Below are 19,319 nucleotides of genomic sequence, written 5' to 3'. Positions count from 1 at the left end.
AAGTGGACAGACGGGTAGAGTGAGAGGTGGACAGACGGGTAGAGAGTGAGAGATGAACAGACGGGCAGAGAGTGAGAGGTGGACAGACAGGCAGAGAGTGAGAGGTGGACAGACAGGCAGAGTGTGAGGTGTACAGACAGGCAGAGTGAGAGGTGGACAGACGGGTAGAGACAGAGATGGATTGCGACGGACAGGGTAGAGTGAGAGATGGACAGACTGATGGACAGACAGACAGAGACTTACCAGGGTCTGTTGGTATCTCAGAGCCTTCCTTTGCGACACATCTGCAGCCATTGACACGCTGTCACTGACCCAAAAATAGCCCTGATGGTGGCTTCAGCATTTCCACCCGCACACTCTCAGCTAAACACACACGTCAAGAGTGTACACACTTTCTTACATATGCATTCTAACACACACAGCATTTCAGTGCGCACACACACATTTGAGATTGATACTTGTTCAGATCCTATCTCGTCTGGTTGATCCAGAGGCGGTGTTCCCTCCACCTGTCCTGTAAGACAGTCAACAGAAAGACGTCTGTACAGAGACTCCTGGTAGTGATATGAGGCAGAGACAGACGCAGCGCTTTCCTTTATTAGAACAGCAGACACCTAATCACACACACAGCAGGGCTCACGTGACACCGATGCTGGCATACACACCTCTTGTCCCTGTGAACACACCTCTTGTCCCTGTGAGCAGGCCAGCCAGACCCGTGGGCCATTATATTTGTTTTTGGATGGAGTGTTCTTGTTTGGACAGTCAGGGGTGAGTGTGATGCCACCCCCCACGGGGCTGCCCCTGCAACGTGAGGGTGGGTGCACATAACACCCCCGTGACAGGTATCAACTCATCAGCCAATGATGCAAGGCTATCCCTTCGAACCCCTCACATGCTCCAAGCCCTCATTCCCCCCTGCTGTATCAACATACTTCTTCCCTAGGCCAGATGTAACAGTCACCATAACGCACATTGCCATCTATCCCATCTGATATAATGGTTTTCAGTCTGGGTTGTAGGCGTGCATCTCAAAAGTCTGAAGTGGTTCTCACTCAATCATGTTTACTGCTCTGAAATCACCTGTTTCCATTTCAGCAGGATGACACAGCATGGCACATGGCCCACCTAAAGAGAGGGAGAGAGAGAATGGCCCGGCCCCACCAATCCCTTAACCCTTCTCTGCTTTGGAGACCACACGCCACCACATTACAACCTAATCTCACTGCATGGTGGTGGCCAGAGAGAAATGTGTCACTCCGACCGCGGGCGAGTGTGTGATGTGTGTCAGGGAGAATGATTATGGACAGCTGGCTGAGGCACTACCTGATACACAGAGAACATTATCACAGTGGTGGTGGTCAGTGTGTGATGTGTGTCAGGGAGAATGATTATGGACAGCTGGCTGAGGCACTACCTGATACACAGAGAACATTATCACAGTGGTGGTGGTCAGTGTGTGATGTGTGTCAGGGAGAATGATTATGGACAGCTGGCTGAGGCACTACCTGATACACAGAGAACATTATCACAGTGGTGGTGGTCAGTGTGTGATGTGTGTCAGGGAGAATGATTATGGACAGCTGGCTGAGGCACTACCTGATACACAGAGAACACTATCACAGTGGTGGTGGTCAGTGTGTGACTCATGACGCATATCATACAGTCATCATACAGTCCTTACTACAGGGTTATGCGAGTTATACCATACCAGTACAGTGAGGGGGACTGGATGTACACTGCAATATAAACAAACAGTAACAAGGAGAGATCAAAATATAATATCATGCATAGTGTACATATGTACAGTGCTCTCACACACACACACAGCGCACGTCAACACAACTCATAGAAAAACCAAAAGGTTGTTTATTTTCCTGAACATTTGGCAGTCTTTGTTTTAGACATAAATACAGTCATCTTCTCCCCCCATCCCCAGCAGCTCCTTAGCTTATGGCAGTGAACCCCAGCCCTCAGTACTTCACTTTCAAGGGATAACCTACTTCACCACAAAATCCACCTTTGGAACATTTACAATTACAAAAAAATATGACTTTCCACCACACCAGTTGTGTAGATGCTATATTGTACACAATAAGTTAGTTCAAACCGAACTAGAGGCTTCAAACCGAATGGAAAACGTCTAACATCTGGCACTTTGATTTTGGGGTGAATTGTCCATAGAATTAGAATACTAATTTAACAGGATCTCTATAGAACTATCCCTTATAAAGATGATCACTACGCATTGTCTCTGTGATTGGTTGGTCAACAGCTCAATTCATACTGTTCCTGTCATATCACTCCTCCCTACAACACTTGTTAAAACCAAACACATTGCTGCTCATTCTGAGAAACATCAATATTGCTGCTCATACAGTTGAATGTGATGCATGGTCCTATGTAAATGATTAACTAAGTATTTTAAAGACAATACTTAACACATATTTCACATGGCACACATTGCTATGGAATATTTCATATCAAATTTAAAAGGAAAATACTGTAGCTGCTTTAAAACCAATCCATACATCTTTAAAACATCCATGTACATCCATCTTGTGAACTGAAATCTTAATGGTCAAGGAAACATTGACAGTGGATAACTTAGGTCTCAAGTTGACCAGAGATAACAAGCAGTTACATAGAATTCTAATATAATTCCTTGGTGTAACATATAAATGTAATTCATTTAAATAAAATGTTGACGTCTTTCAACACATCTAAGTAATAACAGTCTGGTTACCAGTGTAGTTACAACATTAATTAACCTAAATGTTTTATTTAACTAGGCAAGTCAGTTAAGAACAAATTCTTATTTACAATGACGGCCTGACCTGGCCAAACCTGTATGACGCGACGCTGGGCCAATTGTGTGCCGCCCTATGGGACTCCCAATCACAACCAGATGTGACACAGCCTGGATTCGAAACAGGGACTGTAGTGATGCCTCTTGCACTGAGATGCAGTGCCTTAGACCGTAACGCCCCCATGGAGGTAGAGAGATGGGAGGGGGAGGAGGACAGTTGTTTGTGAGAGAAATGGTCATGACTCCATTCTATTCAAATGGAATGCAGTACACTTGTTGCCTCAATAACACATCAAATCATTGCTAACAAACATGAAACTCCCAATATCACATCTACTTGTCCCAGTATCCTTCAGTGGAAGACTCAGATTACTAGGAGGGTATTGAAATGCAGCTCCCTCCATGCTGCATCCTCAGCCAATACCTCTACACCACCACCTGTCTGCCCATCAGATGGACACAGATACATACCTTCATTTGGTCAAGGGGGATTTCCTATTCTAATGCATATAATGTTATGCATTTTATAATAAACATTTTTGAATACAAAAAGGAGACGAGGGCTTTAAAAATCTTACAAAAAAACAGCTTAAAAATGATTTGATACAAAATAAATTGATAAAAATAGATCTGCATACAAAATACATGTTTAAAAAAAGAATAATCTTCAAACACAAAAGTTGCTGTTTAGTAAGAAATTAAAAGCGATACATTTAAATATATTCTGGTGTGTTAACGAGCTAAAAATGTTTCCTAGAACATTTCAATCCCATTTCTAACTGGCACAGATACACATATAGCAAGCCTAGCTGATAGGTAGGTACACACATCAGCTGCATACCAGTCATGTATACTTCATGCCCATTACCAAGCACATAGATTTACAACAACTCGGTCCTTTTTTCTTTCCAAGAGTTTGTCTGTGAGAGAATTTGCACAGCAAATGTGAATTCATTAATCCTCTGTGAGTGTGTGTAACAGCATGTGTGCGTGTCAGTACTGAGGGTGGTACTTGGGGAACAGGTAGAGGTCTTTGCAGAGGGAGCTGGTGAATTCAGACATCTCCTTACAGCGATGGTGGGGGGTTCCAGGAGCATAGCCTTCTCTGTCTTTAATACGACCATTCACCTGAGGACAGAGGTTACAAAAGGTTACTAGCACTGAACTTGCTGATAACTACTTTATTGAGGGAAAATGTACTTACTATGACTGTGATATGTGGTGTGTGTTTGTGTTTACCTGCACCAGTATGTCTGATAGGTGTGTGTCTCTGGCTCTGAAGCGGAGTGCTGAGTTGACCTCTTGGATGAACCAGGATCCTCTCTTGGTGTTCCTCATGGCTGCAGTGCCTAGTAGGGCCCAACAGACACTACATTACCTAGCAGGGCCCGACAGACACTACATTACCTAGCAGGGCACGACAGACACTACATTACCTAGCAGGGCCCGACAGACACTACATTACCTAGCAGGGCCCAACAGACACTACATTACCTAGCAGGGCCCGACAGACACTACATTACCTAGCAGGGCCCGACAGACACTACATTACCTAGCAGGGCCCGACAGACACTACATTACCTAGCAGGGCCCGACAGACACTACATTACCTAGCAGGGCCCGACAGACACTACATTACCTAGCAGGGCCCGACAGACACTACATTACCTAGCAGGGCCCAACACACACAAAGAAATACCACCAAATACTCCAACATTCACATCATAAACCGACTCAGACAACACACATAAGCACACACACCTTTGAGGGAGGCGAAGCCGCAGATCATGTCAGAGCGCTGGGGCAGTTTGACTCTGAGCCTGCCTCTCTCCTCTGTCTGCCTGGTGTCTCCATCTCCCTCTCCCTCCCTCCCTGCATCCCTCTGTTCACAGCCAGGAGACTGGGTCCTCTCTGGCCCGTCTGACTGCTCCACCCCACAGTCCATCTCCTCTGGAGAGAGACAGAGAGAAGACGGGTTAGAAGAAGAGAACAGGGGAGGGAGTGTTGGGGAAAGGGAAGGAGGGAGAGTGAGGGCAGAGAGATTGTGTGAGCTCACCTCCTCTGCAGGCCTGGATGAAGAACATCTTGGGTTTATTCTGCAGTAGAGGACAGTGGGCATTGTCAAATGCCTCAAACACCCAGTCCAACTGAGAGAGAGAGACAGAGATTCAATTAATTATCATCAGAAAGGGTTTCACTCTCAACTGAATGAGGTCACACACACCTCCAGTAGCTGTCCGTCTGTGCCGTAGATAGCCCCCTCTACTCCATGGGACAGCAGACACACCACACAGCTGGATACGGTCTGGTGCTGCTGCCGTCTGCCAAACTGCTCAATGCACTCCCGCATGCCCTGTCATAGAGAGAGATCAATCAAGTATTAAACTATATTCTAATTACATAGAACTTTTAGAATTATTTTGGTACATTTTGTCACAAAGTGCAAGCGCCACTAGTTATACAGAGAGGAAGTATAGAGCTGTAAATTCACCCTTTGTTCTTTGCATTAAACATGGTCATGGAAAGACCAACGCTACAGCAGCTGTCTCCACTAGCTAACAACATGACTCTAATAGCAACAGGTCTATGTGAAGATCAAGGCAAACAAATGCCTGAGTGCCACTGATTGAAGCCAGTGGGGGATCCACCGATACAGTCCATGTTGTTGAAGCACTGCTGTACCTTTGGCACCACTGTCTTACTCTCTGTGTGTGTGTGTACAGTTGAAGTCGGAAATTTACACACACTTAGGTTGGAGTCATTAAAACTTGTTTTTCAACCACTCCACAAATTTCTTGTTAACAAACTATAGTTTTGGCAAGTCGGTTAGGACATCTACATCTACTAGGACATCTACATTTTCCAACAACTGTTTACAGACAGATTATTTCACTGCAACACAATTCCAGTGGGTCAGAAGTTTACATACACTAAGTTGACTGTGCCTTTAAACAGCTTGGAAAATCCAAGAAAGTATGTCACGCGAAGCACGGGGGTGGCAGCATCATGTTGTGGGGGTGCTTTGCTGCAGGGGGGACTGGTGCACTTCACAAAATAGATGGCATCATGAGGATGGAAAATTATGTGGATATATTGAAGCAACATCTCCAGACATCAGTCAGGAAGTTAAAGCTTGGTCACAATTGGGTCTTCCAAATGGACAATGACCCCAAGCACACTTCCAAAGTTGTGGCAAAGTGGCATAAGGACAACAAAGTCAAGGCATTGGAGTGGCCATCACAAAGCCCTGACCTCAATCCTACAGAAAATGTGTGGGCAGAACTGAAAAAGTGTGTGCGAGCAAGGAGGCCTACAAACCTGACTCAGTTACACCAGCTTTGTCAGGAGGAATGTGGCAAAATTCACCCAACTTATTGTGGGAAGCTTGTGGAAGGCTACCTGAGACGTTTGACCCAAGTTAAACACTTTAAAGGCAATGCTACCAAATACTAATTGAGTGTATGTAAACTTCTGATCCACTGGAAATGTGATGAAAGAAATAAAAGCTGAAATAAATCACTCTACTATTATTCTGACATTTCACATTCTTAAAATAAAGTGGTGATCCTAACTGACCTAAGACAGGGATTTTTTACTAGATTAAATGTCAGGAATTATGAAAAACTGAGTGTAAATGTATTTGGCTAAGGTGTATGTTAACTTCCGACTTCAACTGTATGTCTCTGTTACCGGAGCTGTGAGGTCTCTCCGGACGGTGACTATGTAGTCCAGCTCAGTGAACACCTTCCTGAGGACCTCCTCGTCCACCTCCCCTCCCTTTCTGGAGTCCAGGTCAGGAGCAGCACAGGGGTCAAAGGAGACGTTACTGATCACCAAGGCCAGGCCACGAGGACTGGACACCATACTATAGGACTGAAGGGGAGAGAAAGGAAGAAAGAGAGGAGAGGGGGAAGAGAGAGAAAGTGTGAGGGGAGGAGAGAGAGATGCAAAGGGAGGAAAGAAAGCGAGAAGAAAGGGAAAGGAGGAGAAAAGAGAGAGAAGGACGAGACAAAAAAGCAGCGTGAGAAAATGACATGGTTTACCAGAAGGAAAATAATGTGCTTATGTTGCTGCTGTTCTCAGTAGTGTTTGTTGTGGTTTCTGTCCCTGTACTTCAATGACAGTTTTACAACCCAGTGGAGCTCAGTGATGAATCATCCTCAACCTGAGCAGGTTTACAGAGACTTCAACACATGGGCTGAGGGAATTCTCCCCGTGTCTCTTTACTGTCAAACTGACTGTGGTCTAGACAAACACTGTCTTCTACGGACCAGTGGGACTTGGTCCTGGTACGGTCTAAACTCTGTCTATACCGCAGAAGTCTAATAGCTGTCTGTTTAGAGCGGAGACACTTCAACAGCTGTTACAGGTTGAGGTGGTTGAATAGGAAGATCTACTCTCCTGCTCCCTAGAAATACCTTGGGGAACAATGCAGGTAAACAGCATCTGGAAACACATTCTGGACACAGGAAGTGCATGCATGTGTTCGTTGCAAAGGTGCACGTTGCAGTGGCTGCTGCCTTGAAACTAACTTCCCTATTGTATTATAACAGTTGTATTTGCAGTGACAAATATGAGAACCAAAAATACACATCAGTTAACAACGTTAATTGTCTCAGGTAAGAGATACCAGACAGAGACTGTGTTGTACCTGTTGGCAGTGACATGGTACAGACAGTGATTTACTGGTTTGTATTAACAGTGAGCGTTGTACCTGTTGGCAGTGACATGGTACAGACAGTGATTTACTGGTTTGTATTGACAGTGAGCATTGTACCTGTTGGCAGTGACATGGTACAGACAGTGATTTACTGGTTTGTATTAACAGTGAGCGTTGTACCTGTTGGCACTGACATGGTACAGACAGGTGATTTACTGGTTTGTATTAACAGTGAGCATTGTACCTGTTGGCAGTGACATGGTACAGACAGTGATTTACTGGTTTGTATTAACAGTGAGCATTGTACCTGTTGGCAGTGACATGGTACAGACAGTGATTTACTGGTTTGTATTAACAGTGAGCATTGTACCTGTTGGCAGTGTTTTAAGTAGAAGTCTGGTGTACAGGGAAGAACAGAGCTGGTGATGGGACTGTCTGCATCCAGACACATCTCCATTGACTCTGAAACACATATTAGCATGACATTACACCCTGAATGTATTTCATTCCAGAAATTACACCAGTGGAGACAAACAATTACAATAATGTCCATCAGAGCAGGGTTCCAGTCAAGGTCACGTTTCTGCCTTGAAAGGGAAGCTGTTAGCAACATATAATGGTGTTGTAACAACCTTTGTACTACAGCTATGTGAGCAAGTCACACGGGCGTGGTGCCTGCAGGTGGCGAGACTGGCTGGGCAGTGACACTCCATACCAAGGCTACAGCACACTGCTTCCACACTGATCAAATTATACAACTGGACTCAATTGGGACATTTTCATTTACAGTTTAATTGGGTTTATTAAAAATAAGCTTTTTACCGAGTTGCAAGCCAACAAACAGAATGATTACATTTTAGTTTTTTTTTCTCTCCAAACAACCACACAAACGACCCCTCCCACGATCTCCTAGGAAACGTGCAAATATTGTGAATGAAACAGTTGTAAAACTGTGATCTTGAATGCACCCACCTCAGATGACTGCTCTACTCACCTTGTGTTCTGGCTCTCTTGGCTGGAACAATCCCCTCCTGGGTGGGAAGTGGGAGGGGAGAGTCCACATATCTCTGAAGGACAAAGGAAATCGATAATTTAACCATCTTTTAACTTACCTTCGACGTCAATACAATCAAAACATTTATAGGTGAAACCAGTTCATTCCTGATTTTTTCTCTCTCGCCTGCAGTGTGAATACCAAAACATCCAGAGGAGGCTTGGGTTGGGAGTGATGGCTGACTCTCACCTCTCTCCCAATCTACAGCTCTCCTCCTCTTTTCTTATTCCCCTCTTTCTCCCCGTTACAGCAGTCTGTAGCTTGGGTTGGGAGTGTTGTGGTCACTTCTTTCTCTAGTGACTATCTGGGGACTCTGGGGGGGACAGTCTGTAGTCGAGTTGAATGGCAGGAACCCAGTTTCCGAGATTTACCGCCCAAAACCACTCCCCTGTGCTCCGCTGGCCTCTCTAAAAAAACGCTCCTTAGCGCTGAATCCCATGCAGGAAAAGCTAGACAATCTGTTTTGCATTTCTTACACCAATAGACTATTCGAAGAGGGATGCAATTTTTTGTTGTTGTTGCTGAATGTTAAATACAGCAGCCAACAGAACTCACAGGTAGTTTGAAAGAACAGTGAATGCGTGCCAAGGCAGCAGGCTAATGCAGTTATTTATTCAGACCCATAACCACTCTTCTGCTTTATCATGGTTTGAACGATTCCAGTTCATATAATACAGTATAATACAATACAGTAATACAGTTCACACTCAAAAAGATTAGTCTACTGGAGCTTGTTTCATTTATTTACCCAAGAGCATATAGCTAGCTACATCTATGGGTTGTAATGCTTCCCTGTCGTGTCGTGTAGTAGCCTATATCCTATAGATAATGGAACAATTATTTGGGCTTTGGGCTCATTAAATGTCTTTAATGTAGGCCTCGTAAAATGTATCAGACTCAGGTAGCATTAGGTTTGAATGTTTTTCATTACATATGCTTTATAATGTTTTTGAATGACACTTCCAGTTTTGGAGGGAAATACAGGGTTACTCGGGAGAGAAGTTGTTTTATTCTTGGGATGGAACATTTGTAAAATGCCAGGAAAATATTCCAACTTAGTCTGTAGCTTGGGTTAGGTGTTGGGTAGAGCTCACCTCTTTCTCTTCATCCCCCTCTTCCTCACTGTCTTTGACTGGGGTCTTTGTGAATGGGGCTTTGTCTGAAGCTTGGATTGGGTATGCTGTGGATATCACCTCCTCAGCCCTGTCTTTCGCCTTAGCTGTCTGGGGACACTGTGTAAGGGGCACAGTTTGAGGCTTAGGTTGGTTGTGGCGCTCACCCCTCTCCCTTTCTATCTTTGTCCTTCTGCTCATCTGTCTGGATCAACATCTTGTGTGGCACCCAGCGCCCACTCACCTGTCTCTCTCCATCCCTCTCTGGTGACTCTGTGAGCAGGGCACATAGGTGCTGCTGCTCTGTGTCTCTCAGTGCTGAGCAGAAGCTGCTGAAGGCTCTGGGACCACGCTTGGGGAGCAGGGACAGCAGACGCCAGCTCCGCTTGTGGGAGGTCGGCTCCACCTGGGGAACAACGGATATCAACACAGATTACAAAAAATAGAACGTGAAAGACATGGTAATCTACACCATGGTTTCTGAAACCGGGTGCATATTTTGGTTTTTGCCCTTGCACTACACATGATTCAAATGATCAACTCATCATCAAGTTTTGATTATTTCAATCAGCTGTGTAGTGCTATGGAAAAACATTTTTAAACATGCACACAAGGGGCAAGGACAAGTTTCAAGGACCGAGTTTGGGAAACCCTGATCTACACTAACATTCATATTTGATTACATGATTGAAGTTAATGACATACATCAACAATAAGACATTTGGGCCATGAATGCATGCATATTTTGGACGATGATAGTGTCATAAGTCACCTGACCTGGTAATAGTATCGAACTACACAATTTAACATGGTGAACACAACATACCAGGATGCTTTCTGCCATGCTGTCGGTGAGAATGTCGTCTGTCTGCAGGGACTGAATGAACAGCTCGTCCACCACCATCTCTTTGCAGAGAGTCACAGAGCATTTCCGAAGCCCCCTTCTGTCTCGTTCCAGCATACCGCATTCCCCCAACATTCTGCTACGAGACAAGACACAGGAAAACGCTTAATTTACTGTCAACTTACATTCTTGCAAAACCGTGGCGCGGTATATAGGCCTAGCTTCTCAACAACAACGTATTAACGTTACTCATTGCCATTGTATCGAGCTATTATAATAGCTCAACATACCTTGTTTTCTAAATCGGAGTGGTAAGGATGCTGAATGTGTCTTTCTGTAAGACAACTAACATTATACTAGCTAGCTATAGTAGCTGTCTGGATGAATTCGAGAAAGTAATTGGTAGTTATATCTCCTATTCTTTCCAAAGTCTGGTAACACTCAGCAGCAGATACTTACAAAGGCTGTCAGGTAACGTTAGCCAACTGTCTCCAGCTAACGCGTTAGCTAGCTAATAATGAATGTGTCAAGGAAAAGTTGACATCACTTTGACGTCCGAACAATACTAAATTGTAAACAAATGTCAGTCAGTATCGTTGCATTTCAGAAAACAATGTACACTGAACTTTAGATATGCAAATAACTAACGTTAGCCAGTCAGGTTCGCTTAACACATTGTTACATCGGCATGCTAACGTTGGGATGTTATTTTTTTCGAGAATTTCAAACATTCAGAACACTTTCAATGCGTTCATCTGCTCCCAAACCACATGTCCTTAAAAACAGATTTAACTAACTGTATTTGAAGTTATTTCGCACAATATAACAACATAACGTACCCTACGAAACCAACTTCCGCGCCTCTGCAATGTGTGGAAATGGTAGTGGTCTAAATTCATTGTGTTGAATTACAGCCAATGCAGTTCGAAGAATTTGGATTGACGTTTTCCTGGGCGAATACAAGTCAGCTTTCCCATGAGGAGGGCGTGGTTGGAAACATATTAATCAAATGAATTTAGAATTTGTATCTGTTGTTACAGTAAATAATCAACAAATTGATAAGAAGATCATGGAAGACTAACATAAACTGCTATCTAATATTTAGACGAGGTAGAGGATGGCATGTCATTTGTAGGAAATAAGAGAGTGAGAGATTCAGAGATTCAGGAATGAACTGGAAACAGCTCACATCTGTCCACAAGGAATTTTTGATTGTGAAAAATCCATGTTTTCCCAAATAATGTTGATTGATGTGAGAAATGATACTTAAAATGGTACTACATAATTGACCTTATTGTGCAAATGGAGCCAAATATGTTGTATTTATGCACAGTATGTTCATAGTGTATTCGGAAAGTATTCAGACCCCTTGATTTTTTCCATATTTTGTTACATTACAGCCTTATTCTAAAATGGATTAAATATATTTTTTCCTTGTCGATCTACACACAATACCTCACAATGACAAAGCGGTAACAGGTTTTTCAAAATGTTTGCACATTTTATTTACATAAGTATTCAGACCCTTTGCTATGAGACTCGAAATTGAGCTCAGGAGTTTTGACAATTTGATTGGAGTCCACCTGTGGTAAATTCAATTGATTGGACATGATTTGGAAAGGCACACACCTGTCTATATAAAGTCCCACAGTTGACAGTGCATGTCAGAGCAAAAACCAAGCCATGAGGTCGAAAGATTTGTCCGTAGAGCTACGAGACAGGATTGTCGAGGCACAGATATGGGGAAGGGTACAAAAAAAATTCTGCAGCATTGAAGGTCCCTGTAACGATGTACGCTGAGAGTCGGGAAGCAAGTTCAGGGAGTGAATACATTTAATTAATAAATGAACAAAACAGAAACACAAACAGCGCACCGACATGAAACAGCAGCAATGACGACTGGGGAAGAAACCAAAGGGAGTGACATATAAAGGGCAGGTAATCAAAGAGGTGATGGAGTCCAGGTGAGTGTCATTATGCGTGTAACGCTGGTGAGAGGTGTGCACCCTAACGAGCAGCCTGGTGACCTAGAGGTCGGAGGAAGCGGGGGATTACACGTGACAGTGACAGTACCCCCTCCCCGACGCGTGGCTCCATCTACAGGACGCTGACCAAGATGACGATCCCGGGGATCAGGAGGGGACCGGTCACCTCTGCTAAGGTGCGGGAACCTGTAGATCCATAGAATAACGCCTCACCCTCTCCGGCCTCTAGGTCACCAGGCTGCTCATTATGGCACACACCTGTCGCCATCGTTATGCGCTCCTGCGCGTCATCAGACTCACCTGGACTCCATCACTTCCCTGATTACCTTCCCTAAATATGTCACTCTCTTTGGTTCCTTCCCCAGGCGTTATTGTTTCTGTGTCATGTCTGTGCGTTGTTCATGTTTCTTATTTTGTATTATGTTGTGTTTATTTATTAAAACACTCACTCCCTGAACTTGCTTCCCAACTCTCAGCACACATCGTTACAGTCCCAACAAACACAATGGCCTCCATCATTCTTAAATGGAAGAAGTTTGGAACCACCAAGACTCTTCCTAGAGCTGGCTGCCCGGATCAAACTGAGCAATCGTGAGAGAAGGGCCTTGGTCAGGGAGGTGACCAAGAACCCAAGGGTCACTCTGACAGAGCTCAGAGATCCTCTTTGGAGGTGGAAGAACCTTCCAGAAGGACAACCATTTCTGCAGAACTCCACCAATTAGGCATTTATGGTAGAGTGGCCAGATGAAAGCCCCTCCTCAGTAAGGCACATGACAGCCAACTTGGAGTTTGCCAATAGGCACCTAAAGGACTCTGACCATGAGAAACAAGGTTCTCTGGTCTGATGAAACCAAGACTGAACTCTTTGGCCTGAATGCCAAGCGTCACATCTGGAGGAAACCTGGCACCATCCCTACTATGAAGCACAGTGGTGGCAGCATCATGCTGTGGGGATGTTTTTCAATGACAGGGACTGGAAGACTAGTCAGGATCGAGGGAAAGATGAACAGAACAAAGAACAGAGCCCGGACTGTACTTCCAACAGGACAACGACCCTAAGCACACAGCCAGGAGTGGCTTCGGGACAGGTTTCTGACCGAACTTGAGTGCCATAAAAATGTCAGACTATGGTTTGCAACTGCACATGGGGACAAAGATAGTACTTTTTGGAGAAATGTCCTCTGGTCTAATGAAACAAAAATAGTAAAAATAGGGTTAAATGTCAGGAATTGCGAAAAACTGAGTTTAAATGTATTTGGCTAAGGTGTATGTAAACTTCAGACTTCAACTGTATATGGATCTGTGCCATTTACTTTGAACTGGACTGTGTTGATAGTGTCACGGCCATTAAAAGAAGAGGATCAAGGTGCAGCGTGGTGAGCGTACATTCTCTCTATTTGGAAAAAAAGACACCGAACAAAACAAACACTACAAAAACAAACCATGAAGCAAACAGCTATGTACCCTAAACAAAAGTCAACTTCCCACAAACACAGGTGCGAAAAAGGGCAACCTAAGTATGGTTCTCAATCAGAGACAACGATAGACAGCTGTCCCTGATTGAGAACCCTACCCAGCCAAAACATAGAACTACACAACATAGAACATAGAATACCCACCCCAACTCACACCCTGACCAAACCAAAATAGAGACATAAAAAGGATCTCTAAGGTCAGGGTGTGACAGATAGCATGAGTGGTCATGAGCAGTGATGGTCAATTTCTTCAACAAATGATCAGGTCTATAAAATTATCAAACATACATTAGTAACGGAAAGGAAACACAGACTCTTTAAGTTTTAAAATTCTCCTGTAGTAATACAATTTTAGGCAGAAGTTGGTACAGAGTACAATATAACAGTATATGACAGTTCTCCCCAAGTTCTGCAAAATGTCTAAGACTCATATAGCCTCTCCCAGTCCTCCTTGCGTGAGTTCCCCTGGCAACAACATTTTAATAAATCTAACATCCTCCTGTCAGCAGAAACCATCTTATCAGCAATTAAAAGCTCAGAAGTGGGTTTGACCAAAACTTGACCTTTCATCACAAGTATAGAGTCATAACAATGTGAACAAGTGTAAGCATCTTCTGACAGGTGGCTGGTTTCATCAGGTCTGTGGTAACCTTGTGTTCTCAGAAAACCAGAACCACAGTGGGATCCAGACAGGAGGAGTCTGGATCCTTCTGATAGTGTCTGAAGGTCACAACACGCAAAACAGGTTTTAACACACACACAGAGGTCTCCTGAAGAGGAAACCTTACAGTTTATCATAACATCATTTAGTAACCCTTTAAAAGGTATAAGGCCTTGGTTTAACCCTCTTCAGTAGATGTCCTTGTTTTGAGATCAAAACAAGAGCTACATGTAGCCACGTGTGCACATTTAGTTCATATCCTTCTCTAGTTAGTGGGTTTTTATCCCTGTTAGATCATTTGTAGTCAGCAATAGGGGAGTGATTGCTTCTACAAGAGGACAAACGTGCACATTCCTAGGCATATTTGCAAAGTGAGTCAGGTAAAGAGCTTTTTTTTTGTCTTAAAGGGCCAGTGTTGTGTTTTGAGACAGAGTTGAATAAGCTAAGTAGTCAGTAAGGCAGAGGGTAGCATAATTTGTCTGATTCTCTGTAATAATGGTATGGGAATAATAATGCATTTTATTTTGTAAAGTGCTTTCTTGCATCAAACAACACAACAACATAAGTCTCAAGGAATGTAGGCCTACATTGAACACCACTCATTGGCTGCTGCTGTAGGCTTAATGACAGAATAGCTATTTCTATGTAACAATGTTATGGGTTGCATTTTCTCCATTGTTTTTGATGGTAGCCCACTCTAGTAGGTCTACAAATAGCCACAGAAGCCTACTTGGCCACTGTCAAAACTGTAACTTAAAGTGTGTACAGCCTCTGTGTTCACAGAAAACGTGTGCTGGAAGTTGCACTAACCTTTCACTGACTTTTCAAGTTTGCGCACTGCAGACCTGAAATTTGCTGTGCCCCAAAAAATGTGAGTGAACATTGCACATGGCTTGTATTGGATTTGCGCCACAAATGCTAACGTTTTCATGTGCAAACTGCTAGGAAAACTAAACCAAATCATGGATTGCTTTCATACCTTTCCCATAGACTGCTTACAGGATAAGTAAATCAATGTCATTTTTTTATTAGGGTGAACTTTCCCTTTAACAACACGTGATGATCAATCCTGGTTCCAAAGGATAACCTACCCAGTGCAAGGTTTAGTCCCGGTGTACTGTACATTAGATAACCTTGGTAATATACTGCTAAAACAGTGACGTAACTTTTAGGAAATCATAGAAGCAACTGGTATTGCCTATTTCTTAATAAACAGCTGCAGAAGTCGGGCTGGCACAATAAACATATAGCTGGCCGTGTAACCGACAATTATAGACAAAAAATTATAGCATTTTGGCTAATCATGAACTACAAACAATAATAGTTCTAATCTTTTTTGCTAATACATTTTGAACATAGTAGATATATTTTCAGGTATAGACGTATAGTTTACCCAACAGCAGTTTTTCATTTTTACATGAAGAGGATAAAGTTGGTATTCATTTTAGGAGAAGAATGCACTTAGCTTATAAATGAACTAGAGACAACATCCAAGATGGATGCCCGTTGTTTTCAAAATAAACTACTCACTTTCGCATGGTCGTTACTAGATGGGATACAGTTTATCAAATTGATGTCAAAAGTTGAGAAATTTTTCATTTTAGCTATCCCTAACCTTTTTCCCAAATCTAACCTAATTCTTCAAACATGCTACGTTTATTATCCGAGCCTGCAGTGTAAGTTCTCCTAACCTGCTACGAAACGTCATTTCTGACAAACTAACCATCTAGGCAAAACCTGTTTGCAAAACCTGTGTTTATTGCCCTCTTTTTAGATTTGGTTTAACAGAGCAGATAACACCTGCACACTAGCACAGCTCAATGTGCACTTGGATCTGTGCTATCCAAAATCCTTGGGACGTCCCTACCCCATTGAAGTTGACATTTCTGAAATTTAACATGGTTAATTAACAATTAACAGCCAAAGCATGGCTTCCACTGTCTTGATGGCCTTCCTCCCTGTGGTGCCTAGTAGTCACAATGCCCTGTAGAAGAATTGCAGAATTGAACCTTCTGCATCCCACTTCGACAGACTCAGACCTTGCTCTTCAGTACTGCTCCACCAGGTCCTCGTACTTTGGCCTATTTTCTTTCATTCTCCTCCTCAATGCGGTCCTCCCAAGGGATAGTGAGCTCCGTTAAGATGACCTGCTTGGAGGTTTTGGAAAACAGCACAATGTCTGGCCTCAGTGTTGTCGCTGTGATGCTGTCTGGGAACTTGAACTGCTTTAGTAGGTCAACTTTCAGCCCCCAGTCTTGAGCTGTTGCGAAAAGACCTGTGGAGGTTCTGGTAGCTGGTGTTGGCTTTTCCCCGGCTCTGAGGATTGTCCGAGGCGCTTGCAGTGGCTGATCCCACTGAAGATGTGTTTTTGTCTTAAACCATAATACCTGCATTCTGACAGATGGTTTCCACAATGGCTTTAGGCACCAGGTTGTGGCACCAGCGGTAGTGACCCTCGCCTAGGGCTTTTGAGCAGCAGTTGAGAATGGATGTACGTACTCCTCTCTTTAGGCAGAGAGCATGATTGTGAATCGACCCTGCCACAGCAGAACAGGTTAGATGAGCTTGGTAAGACGTTGTAGACTATACCCTGATGAAGACAGCTTGGCTGTTTATTGAATTATTGCATCTGAGCTCCTAGAGTGTGTGGCTCTCCTTTTCTTTTTCAGGACATCGTAGACTGCCTGGATCAAGAACTTGATGCGATGGTGCTCGGCCTTCCGCAGCTCGGAAAAGGGCTGGGTGATATGACGATATATATCGTGTGACGATAGAAAAACATCTATCGTTTCATATTATGCTCTCATTTATTTTGTTATGTCGCAAATCACACTCTTTACGCCAATATTTTTTGTTAATTGGACGTCGCTTTGAGTTGTGTGGAAGAAAATTTGCAACACAAACAAACATGGAGGAGAGTGAACGTGACACAGAGCACGTACCTAAAAGAGGGGCTACTTCAGTCGCATGGATGTGGTTTGGGTATGAAAAGTCTGACATGGACCAGAAAACCGTCCTCTGCAAAATATGCCGCAGTCCGGTCCTGACAACAGGCTTAAACACCACTAACCCCTTTTACCACCTACGCAAGAATCATGTGAAACAGTACGAAGAGAGTCTACGGATGACACCCAAAAAAGTATAGTTGAGTGCTCAAAACAAACCCCCGACTCAGGCGTTGCAAGAGGCTGTTGCCCGCGGCACACCATATAACAAAAATCATGAAGATGGAAGGAGATAACAGTTGCCATTACAACTTACATCTGCAAAGACAAGGCCCCAATTTGCACGGTCGAGAAACGGGGGTTTCGTGAGTTGGCGCTAACACTCGACCCAAGGTATCAAATGCAAATTGGTACGTGACACAATAACAAAATAACATACAAACAGGCAAGCCCCCCCCCCCCCCCAAAAAAAATAAATATATTAGGCCTATATTTATTTTGTTTGCAACTATAGTTGAAGTGTTTTCTATTTACCTTTTTAGATTTTATGCATTAATATTTTACATTTTGTTAAACGCTTAATTGAAAATTTGCGCAAAGGTTCTAAATAAAATGAGAAATAATCAAACATGAGTAAGTACCTTTTATTTGTTGAGTATAATTCAAAATGTAATAAGAAATAGGCCTTTACATATGGTAATTTTATATAAACTATTTATTCAGTGAATTTACAGAAAATGTGCTATATGCTATATGTATCGTTATATGAAATGACCTTTATTGGGATATGAAATTTTGGCCATATCGCCCAGGCCTAGCTCGGACCATGTACTTTCCACCATTTTCTCCCATCTTGTTGCTGCATTCCTACCATCCTGCTGGCTCCCTTCTCCTCAACTGTTGCTCACACTTCCTCCTGCACCACCAGTAATGCTACCAAGGTCAGCTCTTCCCGGAGTCACATTACCCACCAGCACACTGTGCCGTAGCCGTGACTCAGCCTGCTCTACTGCATCCTGAGCCCTCCACTTCCTTCCTGTCCTCACCTCTATACCTGTCTAGGATACTTTCGGGTTGCTTGACTCCCTGTATTGCAGCACCTCCTTTGTACGAGTCACCATTAATTCCTCATTCATGCTGATGGGTAGCTTCAGTTGGTTCTTCTGACTGTACAGGGCAGTGCTGCTCAGGCTTCGTGGTAATCCCATCCATTAGCTCGACTATAGAAATTGGGACCTTGTAAACCAGGAGGGGTCAGAGGTTCCGTGGGTGGACACCATGTTGGTATATCCAGGCCTTGAACTTGCCGAGTAAACCTGACTTGGCCACTGCAGCCAACCACACTCCCAGCTCCTGGTTGGATGTTTTGATGGATGCTGGATTCCTTTAGGCTGCTGTCAAACATCTTGCCCAGACTCTTTACCGGTTTGAATGGTGAAGCGGAACTTGTCCACCGTCTTCCTCCTTTTCAGCACCAGGTATCTAGACTTTGCTGGCTTGAAGTTCAAGTGGAAAACTTCCCCAACCCCTTCAGAATCTATCTGTTACATGTGATTTTAAAATGTCACTTTTTTTGTAAGGTCGATTCTTAGAAGGAGCTTCACAACAGCTCACTGATACGGATGATTCTGCAATGTTACCATGAGTTGTGTTTGATCTCTAGGAAGGAGCTGCTTGAAATCAATAAGAATGTTGCCACTATGGAACCAGTTGTGAACTTTGGTCTCCATCAAAATCAATATTTGTGGTGGATTAACAGAACAAGATTGAGCAA

At 43.5% G+C, this 19,319-nt stretch overlaps 1 protein-coding gene across 6 annotated transcripts; it reads right to left on the bottom strand.

Moving 5' to 3' along the window:
• Positions 1-1,846: 1,846 nt before the first annotated feature.
• Positions 1,847-17,915, bottom strand: LOC139389298 (caspase-2-like). Of its 6 annotated transcripts, none has more exons than XM_071135923.1 (12): positions 17,862-17,915; positions 10,462-10,618; positions 9,880-10,041; positions 9,618-9,755; positions 8,464-8,536; positions 7,840-7,931; positions 6,500-6,682; positions 5,034-5,162; positions 4,866-4,956; positions 4,571-4,759; positions 4,049-4,158; positions 1,847-3,937 (listed from the first exon to the last, which is right to left on the bottom strand). In XM_071135923.1, exons 2-12 carry the CDS (start codon positions 10,612-10,614, stop codon positions 3,803-3,805), a joined length of 1,455 nt encoding a protein of 484 aa, XP_070992024.1. In that variant the 5' UTR covers positions 10,615-10,618; positions 17,862-17,915; the 3' UTR covers positions 1,847-3,802. The 6 variants fall into 6 exon arrangements, with proteins under 6 accessions (XP_070992024.1, XP_070992005.1, XP_070992016.1 ...); XM_071135904.1 differs by lacking the exon at positions 17,862-17,915 and adding an exon at positions 11,319-11,364 and having other exon boundaries at positions 10,462-10,615; XM_071135915.1 differs by lacking the exon at positions 17,862-17,915 and adding an exon at positions 11,319-11,362.
• Between the last annotated feature and the right edge of the window lie 1,404 nt (positions 17,916-19,319).

The sequence above is a fragment of the Oncorhynchus clarkii genome, chromosome 3 (genome assembly GCF_045791955.1).
Source record: "Oncorhynchus clarkii lewisi isolate Uvic-CL-2024 chromosome 3, UVic_Ocla_1.0, whole genome shotgun sequence".
NCBI classification, from domain to species: Eukaryota; Metazoa; Chordata; class Actinopteri; order Salmoniformes; family Salmonidae; genus Oncorhynchus; species Oncorhynchus clarkii.
The sequence above is the reverse complement of the archived record's forward strand: the minus strand, read 5'-3'. Positions and strand labels throughout refer to the sequence as shown.

Coding starts and splice junctions, on each gene's coding strand:
- LOC139389298 (XM_071135923.1), bottom strand. CDS start 10,614: ATGTTGGGGGAATGCGGTATGCTGGAACGAGACAGAAGGGGGCTTCGG. Junction 7,932..8,463: donor CAAGAGAGCCAGAACACAAG/GTGAGTAGAGCA, acceptor TATGTGTTTCAG/AGTCAATGGAGATGTGTCTG. Junction 5,163..6,499: donor GGAGAGACCTCACAGCTCCG/GTAACAGAGACA, acceptor TCTCTATGACAG/GGCATGCGGGAGTGCATTGA.